This window comes from Centroberyx affinis, unplaced genomic scaffold (genome assembly GCF_046629955.1).
Source record: "Centroberyx affinis isolate AG114_WGS23_722 - 3 ecotype Tasmania unplaced genomic scaffold, CSIRO-AGI_Caff_v1 ptg003980l_1, whole genome shotgun sequence".
NCBI lineage: Eukaryota > Metazoa > Chordata > Actinopteri > Beryciformes > Berycidae > Centroberyx > Centroberyx affinis.
In genome coordinates, this window is record NW_027281799.1 from 179,470 (window position 1) to 192,818 (window position 13,349).

At 43.3% G+C, this 13,349-nt stretch overlaps 1 protein-coding gene across 1 annotated transcript; it reads right to left on the reverse strand.

The window, feature by feature from the left end:
- Window positions 1-151: 151 nt before the first annotated feature.
- Window positions 152-12,931, reverse strand: nat8l2 (N-acetyltransferase 8-like 2). Its single transcript, XM_071541960.1, has 3 exons — window positions 12,802-12,931; window positions 1,166-1,581; window positions 152-622 (listed from the first exon to the last, which is right to left on the reverse strand). The coding sequence occupies exons 2-3, from the start codon at window positions 1,567-1,569 to the stop codon at window positions 349-351; spliced, it is 678 nt and encodes a 225-aa protein (XP_071398061.1). The 5' UTR covers window positions 1,570-1,581; window positions 12,802-12,931; the 3' UTR covers window positions 152-348.
- Between the last annotated feature and the right edge of the window lie 418 nt (window positions 12,932-13,349).

Genomic DNA, 13,349 nt, shown 5'->3' on the forward strand with positions numbered 1-13,349 from the left:
AAAAATAATGAAATGTAAATAATATTTGTATTGACAGTATGATTGATGATGAAAGATTTACTGATGTGAAATAAAATCACAGTACAGGTGAAATAATTCCTATTTTCTCACAAACATTACATTTATGCAGTAAAGAGCATCTTGGTCGTTTCACACAGTGTCATGTTTACAACATTATGATCAATCAACTGACATCACATCTCAGTGTACTGGACTATTATCTGTTCATTTCTAAAGGAGCAAGCTTGTTTGAACATAGCCTATAGCCTCACGCATTAACCATTCACATGCTTAAACCACTGACAAGGAGTGTGTAGGGGGAAACAAGAGCACCTGATCAGGGTTATTTTAGGCCTGTATGCGTTTTTCCATTTTCAGAACCATGACTCTGGCCAACATTATCATCCAAAGAGGAGCCTCCGTTGTGGTGTGTGATTGGACGAGGGAGAATCCCATCTTCTCATAGAGCGCCACAGCGGCAGTCTGTGTGGAGCTGGTCTCCAGGATCACACTGGAGAAGCCTCGCTCTCTAGAGAAGTCAACCACCATCTGGGCCAGCCTGGAGCCCAGGCCTGTCCGTCGGCACGACGACGAGATGATCATCCTGAACAGTTCCCCGTACCTTTCCCAAGGGTAGAAGTAACTAATTACATTTAATCACATTGCTGTCATTCAGTAGCTTTTTAGTGTACTTGTACTTTTTTGAGTGTTTTTTAAAGTCAGTGATTTTACTTTTACTTTGTTACGTTTTTACTGAAGTATTGTACTTCACTATGACTCTACACAAGCAGCAGAAACTGGACCAACATAAATACCTATATCACCTACTATGGAGCCATGCACAGTGAGAAGAGCAATCTGGCTTTACTTTGTTTATGCACTTTATTTTGTAATTTCCAAATTTTCCAACTAAAAATTCAAGTGTGTCTGCCATCTCATCCTTTTAGAATTGCATGGAAAAGATCACATAAAAACAGCATTCTTTTTTCTAAAAAAGTAACTCAGTAACTTTTACTCTGAGTACATTTGACCTATACTTACACCTACTTTTACTACTAAAGTAGATTTTTACACTGGTACTTTTACTTCTACTTAAGTAAAATATCAGCAAAGTAACAGTACTTCTACTTGAGTAGGACATTCTAGTAGTCCTTCCACTACTGACCTTTCCTTCCCGTTCTGTTTGGCCACTACGGCCACCATACCCACGACCCGGGACTTCCCGTTGACCTCGGCCTCGGCCACCCAGAAGCAGTCGTCTGGTCTGCTCAGGTAGTTCCCAGGGATGTCCTGCATGTCTGTCCGAAGTCTGGCCCTGACAAAGCTGGTGTACAGCTCGTGGCAGCAGTAGTAGACCAGGCCCACCCAGCCTCCTGCTGACACCAAGGCCCCCAGCACCGAGCCCAGGAAGTAGCCAGCAGCACACAGACCCAGGGTGATGCTGAGGTAGAGAGGGCTGGTCATGGCGTTGTGAAAACATGGGCCGATGTGCTCCAGAATGCCATCGCTGAACAGGGTCAGCACTGTGTCCTTGTCCGAGGGACGGTACCGACGGATCACCAGCTGCATGACCAGAAGGAACTGCAAAGCAACAAAATAAAACATGTGAAATATCTCAATGAAATGTTGCATAATGTATGGCTTTATTATTTTAGTCACTTTATTGTAAAACCTCTCAATTGTTTGAACAGCTGTTTATTGAAGATGGAGAATGGGCTAATAACATGTGTATTATGTAAAATGTACATTAAGTTACCTTTCAAATACATATCAATCACAAAGGACTGTAGTTTGTTGGAAACACGCAGCAATCTTATTTGGACAGTGACATTTTTGGTGACATAATTACAGAGAAACAACTATTTAAACACAGTTTAAATAGTTAAACTCCCAAGTGCAGTTCAGCTTTTAGTTAATATTCTACTGTCCCCTACAGCCATGAACAAACAGCTAAGACTATTTGCCACACCCCCTGATCTTTGATATCATACTGTCGCAGATCTACAGTTTGTTTGAGAACCAACTGAGAAAGATAGAAAATGTGTGAATACCCAGGGCAATCTTCTGGAGATATGGAGATTTTCTACAAGACGTAAACTGAATTCTCAACTTAGATTGTTTGTTGGGTATACTAATTAAGGTTGCATAGCCTTAACATTTTCACTGTTGAATGAGAGGTTAATTTATATTCCAAAAGTAGGGCTACTGCCTGTTTTCCAATTTTTTGTAAAAGGTCAAATAAAGACCCTTATCATCAGTCCTCCTCAGGTGTCATTTGAGCAGTTCTGGCCTTTAGATCATGATATTACAGATTAGAATCTTGGTTCTCTTAATACTGGAGAGTTGCCTACTACACAGTATGGGTGTGCACAGTATGTGTATGTATGTGTGTGTGTACATATATACATATATATTTGTGTATGGGTATGTGTTGCGGCTAACTGGTGACCACCAATAAAAAACAATAAGCCGCGGGAGGCTAAGCACGGGAGAAAACTGGTGACGCGCATACCAAAAGATTCACGTCCACTTCCGAGGTTGTTTACCACTCTTTATTTCCATATCACAACGCTGCACAACCGATTCCACCTAACAGCTGCTTACATGCGCCCGTGCAAAGAAGAAAGAGGCCAAGACACAGGTAAAACTCAAAATACGCAATCCAGTGCCATAATGCGGTCAACAGAAAATTTCACTCCCGATGCTCACCCTACCCCATGCCCAAAAACCAGCCCAGGTGAACAGGTGAGTGCAATTACTAGTAACCACCGAGTACACACCCACAGTGACACTCCCACCACCCAGGTGCCAATGCAGTGTGCACACACAAACCAAGCACATGAATATGCAAGAAACTTACATATATGGCTCCTACATTCCGGCCCCTAATTATTCTAAAGCAATAATTACACAACTGCTAACATGTAGGAGACAAAACTTAAAATATTAGCAAGATAGCAACATTACATTCAAGTATTCTCTACCCATAACCCAAGAAAACTCTGTCACCTAGCCTAAATGGGTCATTCAGACCTGGAAAAAATGGAAAAAAAGTCCATTTATATGTATAAGTGTCCATGTCAATACAAAACGTCCATATCTGCAAAAGAGTCAAGAGGTCAATGCAGGTCCGCATGGCTCCTCTGCTTCTTGAAGAAGGCACACCTTGGTGATGGGCCTGTCCAGGTAGCTGGTCCTTGTCTTGATGCGAATCTGACGTACAAGTCCTCTTTTATCAGGAACTGCTTGCACAACCCTTCCAGTGACCCACGAGTTGCGAGGTGCAGAGTCATCCACGATGATAACAACATCTCCAGAAACGAAGTTCCGTCTGGTGCTCTGCCACTTCTGGCACTCCTGAAGTTGAGGCAAGTACTCCTTGACCCAGCGCTTCCAGAACAAGTCGGACATATACTGTACTTGTCTCCATCGACGACGAGCATATATGTCCTCTCTTTGAAACACTCCTGGTGGTAACGATGGCTTGGACTTAAGAAGCAGAAGATGATTAGGGGTCAATGCTTCTAAGTCATTTGGATCGGTGGATGCCTTAGTTGATGATAGCCTCAGCTTCACAAAGGACTGTATGGAGACCTTCTTCATCAAGATTCTGTGTTTTCAAGATAGAGTTCAGCACTTTTCGTACAGACCTTATCAACCGCTCCCACACTCCGCCATGATGTGACCCCGAGGGGGGATTGAAAATCCACTTGACTCCCTTCTGAAGTAGTGTGTCATTGATCTGAGCATGATTCCATCTTCCTATTGCCTCCCTCAATTCGCGTTCAGCGCCGACAAAGTTCGTGCCATTGTCTGAACGCAACTCCAACACCTGACCACGTCTTGCCACGAAGCGTCTAAGGGCGTTAACAAAGGAATCAGTGTCTAGAGATGACACTACTTCAAGATGTACAGCTCTTACTGCCAGACATGTAAAGATAACTCCATACCTTTTTACTGTGCCCCTTCCTCGCTTAACCTCAAAAGGCCCAAAGCAATCCACTCCAACTCGGGTGAATGGAGGTTCATCAGGAGAAACTCTGTCCCGAGGAAGATCTGCCATCCGTTGATGTCCCGGTGCTGCATGTAGTCTATGACAGACAACACATTTTGACAAAGTCTTCCTTATAGCAACGCTAGCACCTGGAATCCAATACCTCTGGCGTAGCTTTGAAAGCATGTGGTTACGTCCACCATGTCCTGTGGCTTGATGTATATGACGAAGAACAAGGTCAGAAACGTGAAGATCCTTAGCCAATATAGCAGGATGTCTAGCCTCATCTGGCATAGATGCTCTACTAAGCCTACCCCCAACTCTTAGAACGCCTTCTTCAAGTATGGGATCAAGCTTGTAGAGGTGACTAGTCCTCTTCACACCTTCCCCTTTCTGCAGACTGGCTATCTCATCTGGAAACCTCTTCCCTTGACAAAAGCAGACAATTGCAGTTTCTGCCTTGTCAAACTCTTCAACTGAAAGAGAACCTCTTGCAGCCTGAGCCTTGACACTCTGCATCTCTTCCTGTAGCCTTTCTTCAAGCTGCTCTTTATCCAGGCCAGACTGAGCGAGAACTGCTTTCAATTGCTTCCTCTTTTGGCCAAGATCCAACAATAAACTCTTGAACCTGAGAAGCCAAGCAACCATCCTTTTCAAACGTATCCAAGAGGAGAAATGACTGATGAAACGCATAACTGAGTCCGTCTGCTCATCAGCTTGGACTGCATTCACTGACACAACTGTCTTGATCTCGGGATCTTCTGGAGAAACCTTTCCGGAGACATCAGGGTTTGCTGGCCACTTTATTTCAGTCTCCACAAGGAACCTAGGTCCTAATACCCAAGTGTCAGCTTTCAAGAAAGATTTCACTGTAGCTCCTCTGGAAGCCATATCTGCAGGATTACTTGACGTATTTACATATCTCCATTGAGACGAGTTGGACAATGTGAGTATCTCTGACACCCGATTTGCCACGAATGTTTTGAACCTTGAAGTTTCGTTTCTGATGTACTTCAATACAGAAGTACTATCGGTCCAGAAAACCGACTCCCGCAGTGGCATTCGCAACTCCTTCCTCCACAACTTGTCCATTCTGCTCGCAACCACTGCAGCTGTCAGCTCCATGCGAGGAATGGTGATGGATTTCAACGGAGCCACACGTGCCTTTCCCATTACAAATGCACAGTGGACCTGTCTGTGTAAGTTATGCAGTAACAGGTAAGTCACCGTTCCATACCCATCCTCACTTGCGTCTGCAAAGTGGTGCAGCTGGGAAGAAGCTACTTCTCCAAAGTTGAGAGGTTTCAAGCACCTGTCAACCTTAACATCCTCAAGCTGATGGAGCTCCTCTAGCCAGACTGTCCACTCTTGGGCAGCAGTGACTGGCAAAGCATCATTCCAACCCAGCTGACTTCTGCACAAGTTTTGAAGGATTCTTTTGGCAGAAAGCACAACAGGCGCCAGGAATCCTAAGGGATCATAGATGGAGCTGATAGAAGATAAGATCCCTCTCCTTGTCAGAGGTCTGTCCCTGAGCGTGATCTTAAACTTGAATGAATCTGACTGGACACACCACTGCACACCCAAAGCTCTTTCCACAGGCAAAGTGTCGCTGTCCAAGTCCAGATCCTTAACCTCCATGGATCTTTCCTGTTGAGGTATGGCAGCAAGCACAGTGTGTCTGTTGCTAATCCATTTGGTGAGCTGAAAGCCTCCTTTAGCACAAAGAGCACGAAGTTCTTGATAAAGTGATACTGCCTCCTCTTCAGAACTAACTGATACAAGGCAATCATCCACATAGAAATTATGCAGAACAGTGTCAACTAACTTTGGACTGAACTGCTCCTGGTTATCTTCTGCACATTTCCTCAGGGCAAAACTTGCACAACTTGGAGAAGATGTGGCTCCAAACAGATGTGCAACCATTCTATGCTCCACCAGGTCCTGACCGTGGTCTCCATCCGGCCACCAAAGAAACCTTAACAGGTCTGAGTCTAAACTTGGTACTCTGACCTGATGGAACATAGCTTCAATGTCCGCCATAAGTACAACAGGCTCTTTTCGGAACCTGGTTATGACTCCAACCAGCAAGCTAGTAAGATCTGGGCCTTGAAGAAGTTGGGCATTTAGAGATGTTCCTTGGAATATAGCTGCACAGTCAAAAACAACCCTTATCTTTTTCTTCTGTGGGTGATACACCCCATGGTGTGGTATATACCATACCCTACCATCACAGCGACCCAGATCCTCGGTTGGCACCCTCTCAGCATAGCTCTTGGAGATGATATCACTCATGAACTTGGTGTAGTCAGCATGGAACAAACCGTCCTTGTTGAACCTCCTTTTGAGATTCAGAGTGCGCTGTTCTGCAACCTTCTTATTGTTGGGCATTTTCACATCATTTTGTCTCAAAGGTAAACCAATGCTGTAATGACCGTCAACCAACTTAGCTGACTCGGTAACAGACTCCATGAAGTGAAGATCTTCTCTAGACAAACCAAGCTGCTCATCCTGAGTGCATTCAGGGAAGTCAGCCTTTGTCTGCTGCTCCCACAGTTCATCAAGTCTTGCGACGGAAATCCTGTTGACGGTGACATCACGCTTTACACAAGTAGCGTCACTACCGCAGTCTCCTCTGAGAGGGCCGTTCACAGTCCAACCTAGCATAGTTTTAACTGCATAAGGACCGTCATCCACACTTCGAATAACTTCCCATGGCTCCAGGGCCTTGGGAACATTGGTTCCAATAAGTAGGTCCACCCCTGAGTCAATCTCTGTTATCTTCACATGTTTAAGGTGTGGCCATCTTAGAAGATCTTCCTGTCTAGGAATGTTGCCTCCGAGCTACCTCCAAGTCTGACACGATGTGACTGCCAACAACTTTCTCCTGACCCATTGTCCGTAGGAGAATGCCTGTTCTTCTCCCTGTGAGATTCAGCCTGTTCATGAGCCCTTCTGTACAGAATGACGCCGAGCTCCCAGGATCCAGGAAGGCATAAGTAACCAGCGTTTCATGCCCTCTCTTAGACTTCACTTGAACTGGTAGTATGGAGAGCGTACAGTCACGCTCACCGGCCCCAGTAAGTCCACTGGATTGTACAGAGATTAAAGCACTTCCACCCGCTGTCTCTCCTTCCCTTTTAGCTTGCACTGAACCAGTTGCTCTTTCCTTGGAGTTGATATGCAACATGGTGGGATGCTTCAGACTGCATACTTTACATGAAAGACGTTTTCGACAGTCTTTGCTCCTATGCCCAATGCACAAACAGCCGAAACACAACCCATTTTCATTCAAGAAGGACATCTTTTCACTGTGTGTCTTCCTTTCCAATAGAAGGAACAGATCCAAGGTATGTCCAGCTCCACAAAACAAGCAAACTTTTACAACAGGTGAGCCCTTTTCTCTCTTTATTCCAGATTCAACCTTCTTGTCCACCGTAGCGACAGTGGTGGCAAAGCTACTTCCCTTTGCCTTAGAACAAGGTTGAGATTTAATGTGTCTAACATCCTTTCTTGCTGCTGCCGGAGAATCCTGTAGATCTCCAAACAGTGGGTCACTTGCGATTTTTACTTGCTTTTCGATAAACTCAACAATGTCACAAAAGGTAGCTCTGTGATGAAACCTCTCCTGTAAATCACAGGCAACATCTCTCCATCTATCCCTGAGTTTATAAGGCAATTTTTTTATGACTGTTTGCATATTAGCAGGGACATTCAACTCATGTGTGGACTCAACCTCTCCCATTGCATTGCAGCATCCCCGCAACAAGAAGCTATATGCCTGCAGGGCTTTCACGTCCTCAGATTTTATTACTGGCCACGTGAAAACTTTCTCCATATAGGCAGAAGCGATTTTCAGTGAATTGCCAAAGTGTTCTTGCAACAAAGATTTGGCCTTGGTATATCCACTACCATGGGGCATGTGCTGACAGCTTCTGACCATCTCCCTAGGCTGCCCTCTGGTGTATTGCTCAAGAAAGTATAAGCAATCTTTAGCACTGTGAGTCTTTTCTTCAATGCTATGTTCAAAGGCCTTCATGAAGGTTTGATACTGTAAAGGGTCCCCATCAAAAATTTGAATGTCTCGTCTTGGAAGAAAAAAGAGAGACTGTTGCTCAACCAGCAAGGATGTAATTTCATTTTGTTTCTCCAAGACTGTTATTAGATGACGATGATCAGTTCTGCTTTGCATTGGAGGTGCAGGATGATCCGGTCGTAACTGAAACTGAGGACATGCTTGAATACTCTGTATTCCACTTTGTTGCATCTTTGGCTCCAGCTTGTTTGACAATGTGGCTTGAGGCTGCAGCTCCACATTTCTCACTTTAGGTCTCACATCCAACAAATGTGGATGTAGCTGGTCACCTGGCGAAATATACTGAGATGGCTGCCCTGCTGCCACAGGCACAAATGTTTCAGCATCAGCATTCAATGTTTGAACTTTCCTTTGTTCTCTCTCCACATACAAGTTCATTCCATCTGATTTACCAAGCACAGCACTCAACACTCGAGAGCGGTCAGAGGCCTTTAACACATTTATTTTAGCTATTGATGCAGCTATTTCCATCTCCAAGTCAAGCTGCTCCTTCCTTTTCCTGAGCTGCTCCTCTTGCTCTTCCAAAGCATGTTTGTCCTTTAACAGCCTTTGACGAGCAATGAGTGCAGCCATGTCTGCCTCAGCTTTAATACGTGCCGACGAGGTAGATGAAACAGTGGACTTACTTCCTGCTGAGCTCCTTTTCCTTGACGATCTGCTTGCGACATTAGAGACACTGTCACTCGGTTTAACATCATCTACTGCAGCAGCATTTCCCAAGCTATTCTCCGAATGTTCAGAAACACAAGACTCATTTTCATTGTTTTGTGCATCAAGTGGTTCAACACAATGTGGGTGTAACTGAGGTAAGATGAAAATACCATCTGTGTTTATCTGGGCTGTAGTTTGGTTAACCTGCCCGTTTGCATCAGAAAGCCATTTCTTTACCTCTTCAACAAATTCAATGTTATGATCTCGTACACTTGAAATCCAAGCATTTTGTTTTTCTTGTTCTTCCTGAGGAAGCAACGGAATCACAGAATCATGGAGCTGACTTGCATCCTCAAACAGAACAGATAAGTTTTCAAGATGAGATTGGATACTTGGAGCATTATCTTCAGTTTGCATAAGCTCTTTAATTACTTTTACAGCACCTTTAATCTTGTGAACTTTTGCTTGTCGTTCTGTTTGGAGCCTTTCAATTTTATTTACCAATGCTTTGGCAGTGAGTTTCGTTTGTCTTCTCATTTCACCTTTAGCACTGACATCAGAACACGGCTTTGATCCACTCGGCTCCATTTTGCATTTATGAATGATCAGAAATCATGCAAAATCCATCCACACCCAAATACCATAATCAGTTCACATAGCCTTTTAACAGCGTCACTTGAGGAGAAAAAATGACATGCACTACAACAGGCTTGGGACAAAATTATCAAATCAACAGGCAAATAGGTCAAATTTATTCCCCCCTAAACTGCCTATGGAAAACTAAACTATCCGACTCACCCTAGTCTTCTGTGCATACTAGCGGTGGGTACTTATGTACCTGATGCCGTTAGTCTTGAACCAGACAGTCTGTCTTAGAACAAGAACTACGGCGGTACTCCCGAGCCGAAGGCTCCACCCGCCTGATGACACGAAAACAACAAACGGCTTAAAAACAAAAAACAATACAACCACCTAACGTGGCAATACTGCTAAAGCCTAACAGGGGAATAGTTTAATCCACAAAAAGAACCTGTTGTGTTTGTGTGTGTGTGTGGCGATAGCCATACCCCAATTCCAGCGGCTGTGATGAATGAACCGTAGTAGCAGGCTGGGAATGAATGAATGAAAGTAGACTGGCGGTAAATGAATTGTTGCGCAATCGCGTCGATCCACGCGCTCCAGTTTCCTTGTTTGAAGCGTTCCAAAAGGATCCCAGGAATCCGGCATCAACGAAACTTTTCCGTGGATCAACTCTTCAGATACTTTTCTGTTGACTATGTTGCGGCTAACTGGTGACCACCAATAAAAAACAATAAGCCGCGGGAGGCTAAGCACGGGAGAAAACTGGTGACGCGCATACCAAAAGATTCACGTCCACTTCCGAGGTTGTTTACCCCTCTTTATTTCCATATCACAACGCTGCACAACCGATTCCACCTAACAGCTGCTTACATGTGCCCATGCAAAGAAGAAAGAGGCCAAGACACAGGTAAAACTCAAAATACGCAATCCAGTGCCATAATGCGGTCAACAGAAAATTTCACTCCCGATGCTCACCCTACCCCATGCCCAAAAACCAGCCCAGGTGAACAGGTGAGTGCAATTACAAGTAACCACCGAGTACACACCCACAGTGACACTCCCACCACCCAGGTGCCAATGCAGTGTGCACACACAAACCAAGCACATGAATATGCAAGAAACTTACATATATGGCTCCTACAGTATGTATGCATGGATATGTTTATATGCATGTATGTATGTAGTCGATTTGAGGGGGGATGCGAGGGGATGCTATCCCCCTTGAAATAGCCTAACAATTGTCAAAAACCATCCCCTTTGTAAGGGGATCCCCCATCCCCCATTTCATCCCTCTTCATGGCACTAAGATATCATTTAGCCTAATCAAGAAATGTGTAAGCCATTTATTATTGATATTTAATCATTTTAGAGTGAATGAATATGTAGCTATCTATTGTTGTTTGATTAACTGTAACTAAATATTAGCTTTAGCTAAATAATTTGTAGTGGTACAGCCTATCATATATTATCTTTGAGTTAAACTGAATATAGTCAAAGTCTCCTATAGACAGCCATCAGTCCTGTAACTTCTGAATACATGCACTGATCTGTTTAACAGAGGGAGTCAGGGTCAGGGAGACAGCAAAGAGCAGCCACACCAACCAAACCCCAAATCCAGACAGGACACTGCACCACCCATGGCTTCACTACTGATTTTTTTTTTTTTTTTTTTTTTTTTTTTTTTTTTAATGTTTGCAGCTGTTAGTGCTCAGAGTGATGAAAACATTCCATCAAATTATAATAAGTATATAAAAAAATTCCATTCAAACATACAGAGGTAGGCTACGTTATAAAATCTTTAATTTTATCAATTTAACATTCATGGGTTAACAACTGTAGGCTATAGTGATATGTACAGTACATTACAGGATTCATCGATGTGAATCATCCTAATAGCATAGAGCAATAACGTTAAGTTACGTTAAGTTGTCCTCTGTCTTTGACCCATCCTAACTACTTAGGAGCAGTGGGCAGCCACAAAGCAGTGCCCAGGGACCAACTCCAATTCTGAGGCCAGTGCCTTGGTTAAGGGCAATGGCAGGAGTATCTGATATCTAACATCCGTAACATGCGTGTCTTTTGAGTGTATAATTATCTTTGTGCTGTTACAATATAAACAGAATGGTAAACAGCTGGTCCCCCACCCTCCATGCTGTCTTCCCCACTATCAAATTGTTTGTCCCCATAAGACCCCACCATCCCCCCTGAAATTTTTGTACAAATCGACTATATCTGTGTGCATGTATATGTTTATATGCATATATGTATGTATGTATGTATGTATGTATGTATATCTGTGTGCATGTATGTAGGCTGTATGTGTATGTGTATGTATTTTGTATATGTGCATGTATACTTATAGTTATTTTTTATTCTATGTTTTCTTTCTTGTACAGCACTTTGTAACTACGGTTTTGAAAGGTGTTATATAAATAAAGATTACTTACTTACCTACTTATTATAGGGCTAGCCGTCTGCTGTTGTCTCATTAGATATCCAAATAACCAAATAAATAGCCTATGTCATTGTCACGTTTTATCAGACACTTCAACAGCAGTAGCCTAGTTGCAATCACACTAAGCAAAATAAATTTTAGGTTAGAACCTAAAGGCCTGGCAGCAGGCGAGATTTGTCATTATTCCCAAAACCAGATGCTAAAATCATGATTATAAACCTCAGTTCCGTTCCTCAGCTCTGATTGGCTCATACCCAATAACGTGACCACATAACTCGAGTCTCGAAATCACTCATACAGCTACTGACGTGTTGCTTAGCAACCACTTTGTTCAGCTCAATTCAAATTCTATAGAAGGTTTGGCTACTTTTCTACATGAACTAGGACTATATTGCTTGGCGGAAGAATATATTATTATGATGAAGATGCATTGCACAGTTTCATATAAGCCAATGGACTACCGCTGAGCCTATAGTAAACAACGTAGGCTGACTTACTGTAACTGTCTGTAAAGCACAGCGTGGATTGGAGAAGCTTAATTATCGCTTAATTTGTCTCCATCATATAGGCTATTATTAAAGATGATGAGTGCGAGTAGGCCAATAGGCTACTGCAAGCGCTAGTTCGCCGAGGGCAATAAAATTACAGACCGACAAGAAGCTCGACTAAACCAGCCTGTATGGACCATAGATAGGCTATATAAACGTTTATATATCTATGGTATGGACCCCATTTCTAAGTTTACCTTAGTCGCATGGAAACACGGCGACGACTACCCTGAAAACGAGGGCTACCTTTAAAACCACAGCACCAAGAAGTTATTTCGGCTCCTCGTATGTCGGTTCAAAGTGCAGGGAACTGCTTCATGTCATATAGCGTAACAGTTAACTAGCCTATGTCTCACAGTCTGTGCAAAAAACAAGGTCTTTGCATGTTAAGAAAAGTGTAAATGCAAATAGCTTCGGCCTCCCCAGCATATCGTTGTAATCTGGGTTGAATCCTTAATTTTACTTTGCAACATACCGCTTCACCGAAAATCCAATCCCGTGATCACCGTGTTGGCTGACAACCAAGGAAGGAAGTTCATTCATCAGCTATACACACCCAGCATATGGGCCATAGGAGGTGTCTTCATGGTTGACGGGAGTGGGCTAGGCTAGGCGGGAGTAGAGTAAATGGATGAAAACTGCATGTAGCCTACATGCATTTTACATATGCCCTGTAAATCCCACATAATATGTTCCTGACACTATTTTGGAGTTTACAGGTGCTACAAGGTAGCCTTCTTGTGAGTTTCCATTTTCTAAATTTTTAAATTCGCCTGTCATTAAACTCCATTAATCATTTAATTGCCCCCTCTACACACACAAACACACGCACACACGCAAGCACACACACATACACGCACACACACACATACACCTGGAGAGAGAGAGAGAGGCAGAGAGAGACAGTAACTTTGTATGAACTTTGAGTCTTATTGCATCAATCCAACTAACATTGCTGATCCAACATTAAAAATGAATTGACACACACAAAAATCATTATTAAGGCATGTTGTGGTGTCTAAA

Excerpts from the sequence above, each read along its gene's own strand:
- nat8l2 (XM_071541960.1), bottom strand. The coding sequence starts at position 1,569 with ATGCAGCTGGTGATCCGTCGGTACCGTCCCTCGGACAAGGACACAGTG. Across the intron at positions 623-1,165 it reads AAACAGAACGGGAAGGAAAG|GTACGGGGAACTGTTCAGGA; the intron begins GTCAGTAGTGGA and ends CCCTTGGGAAAG.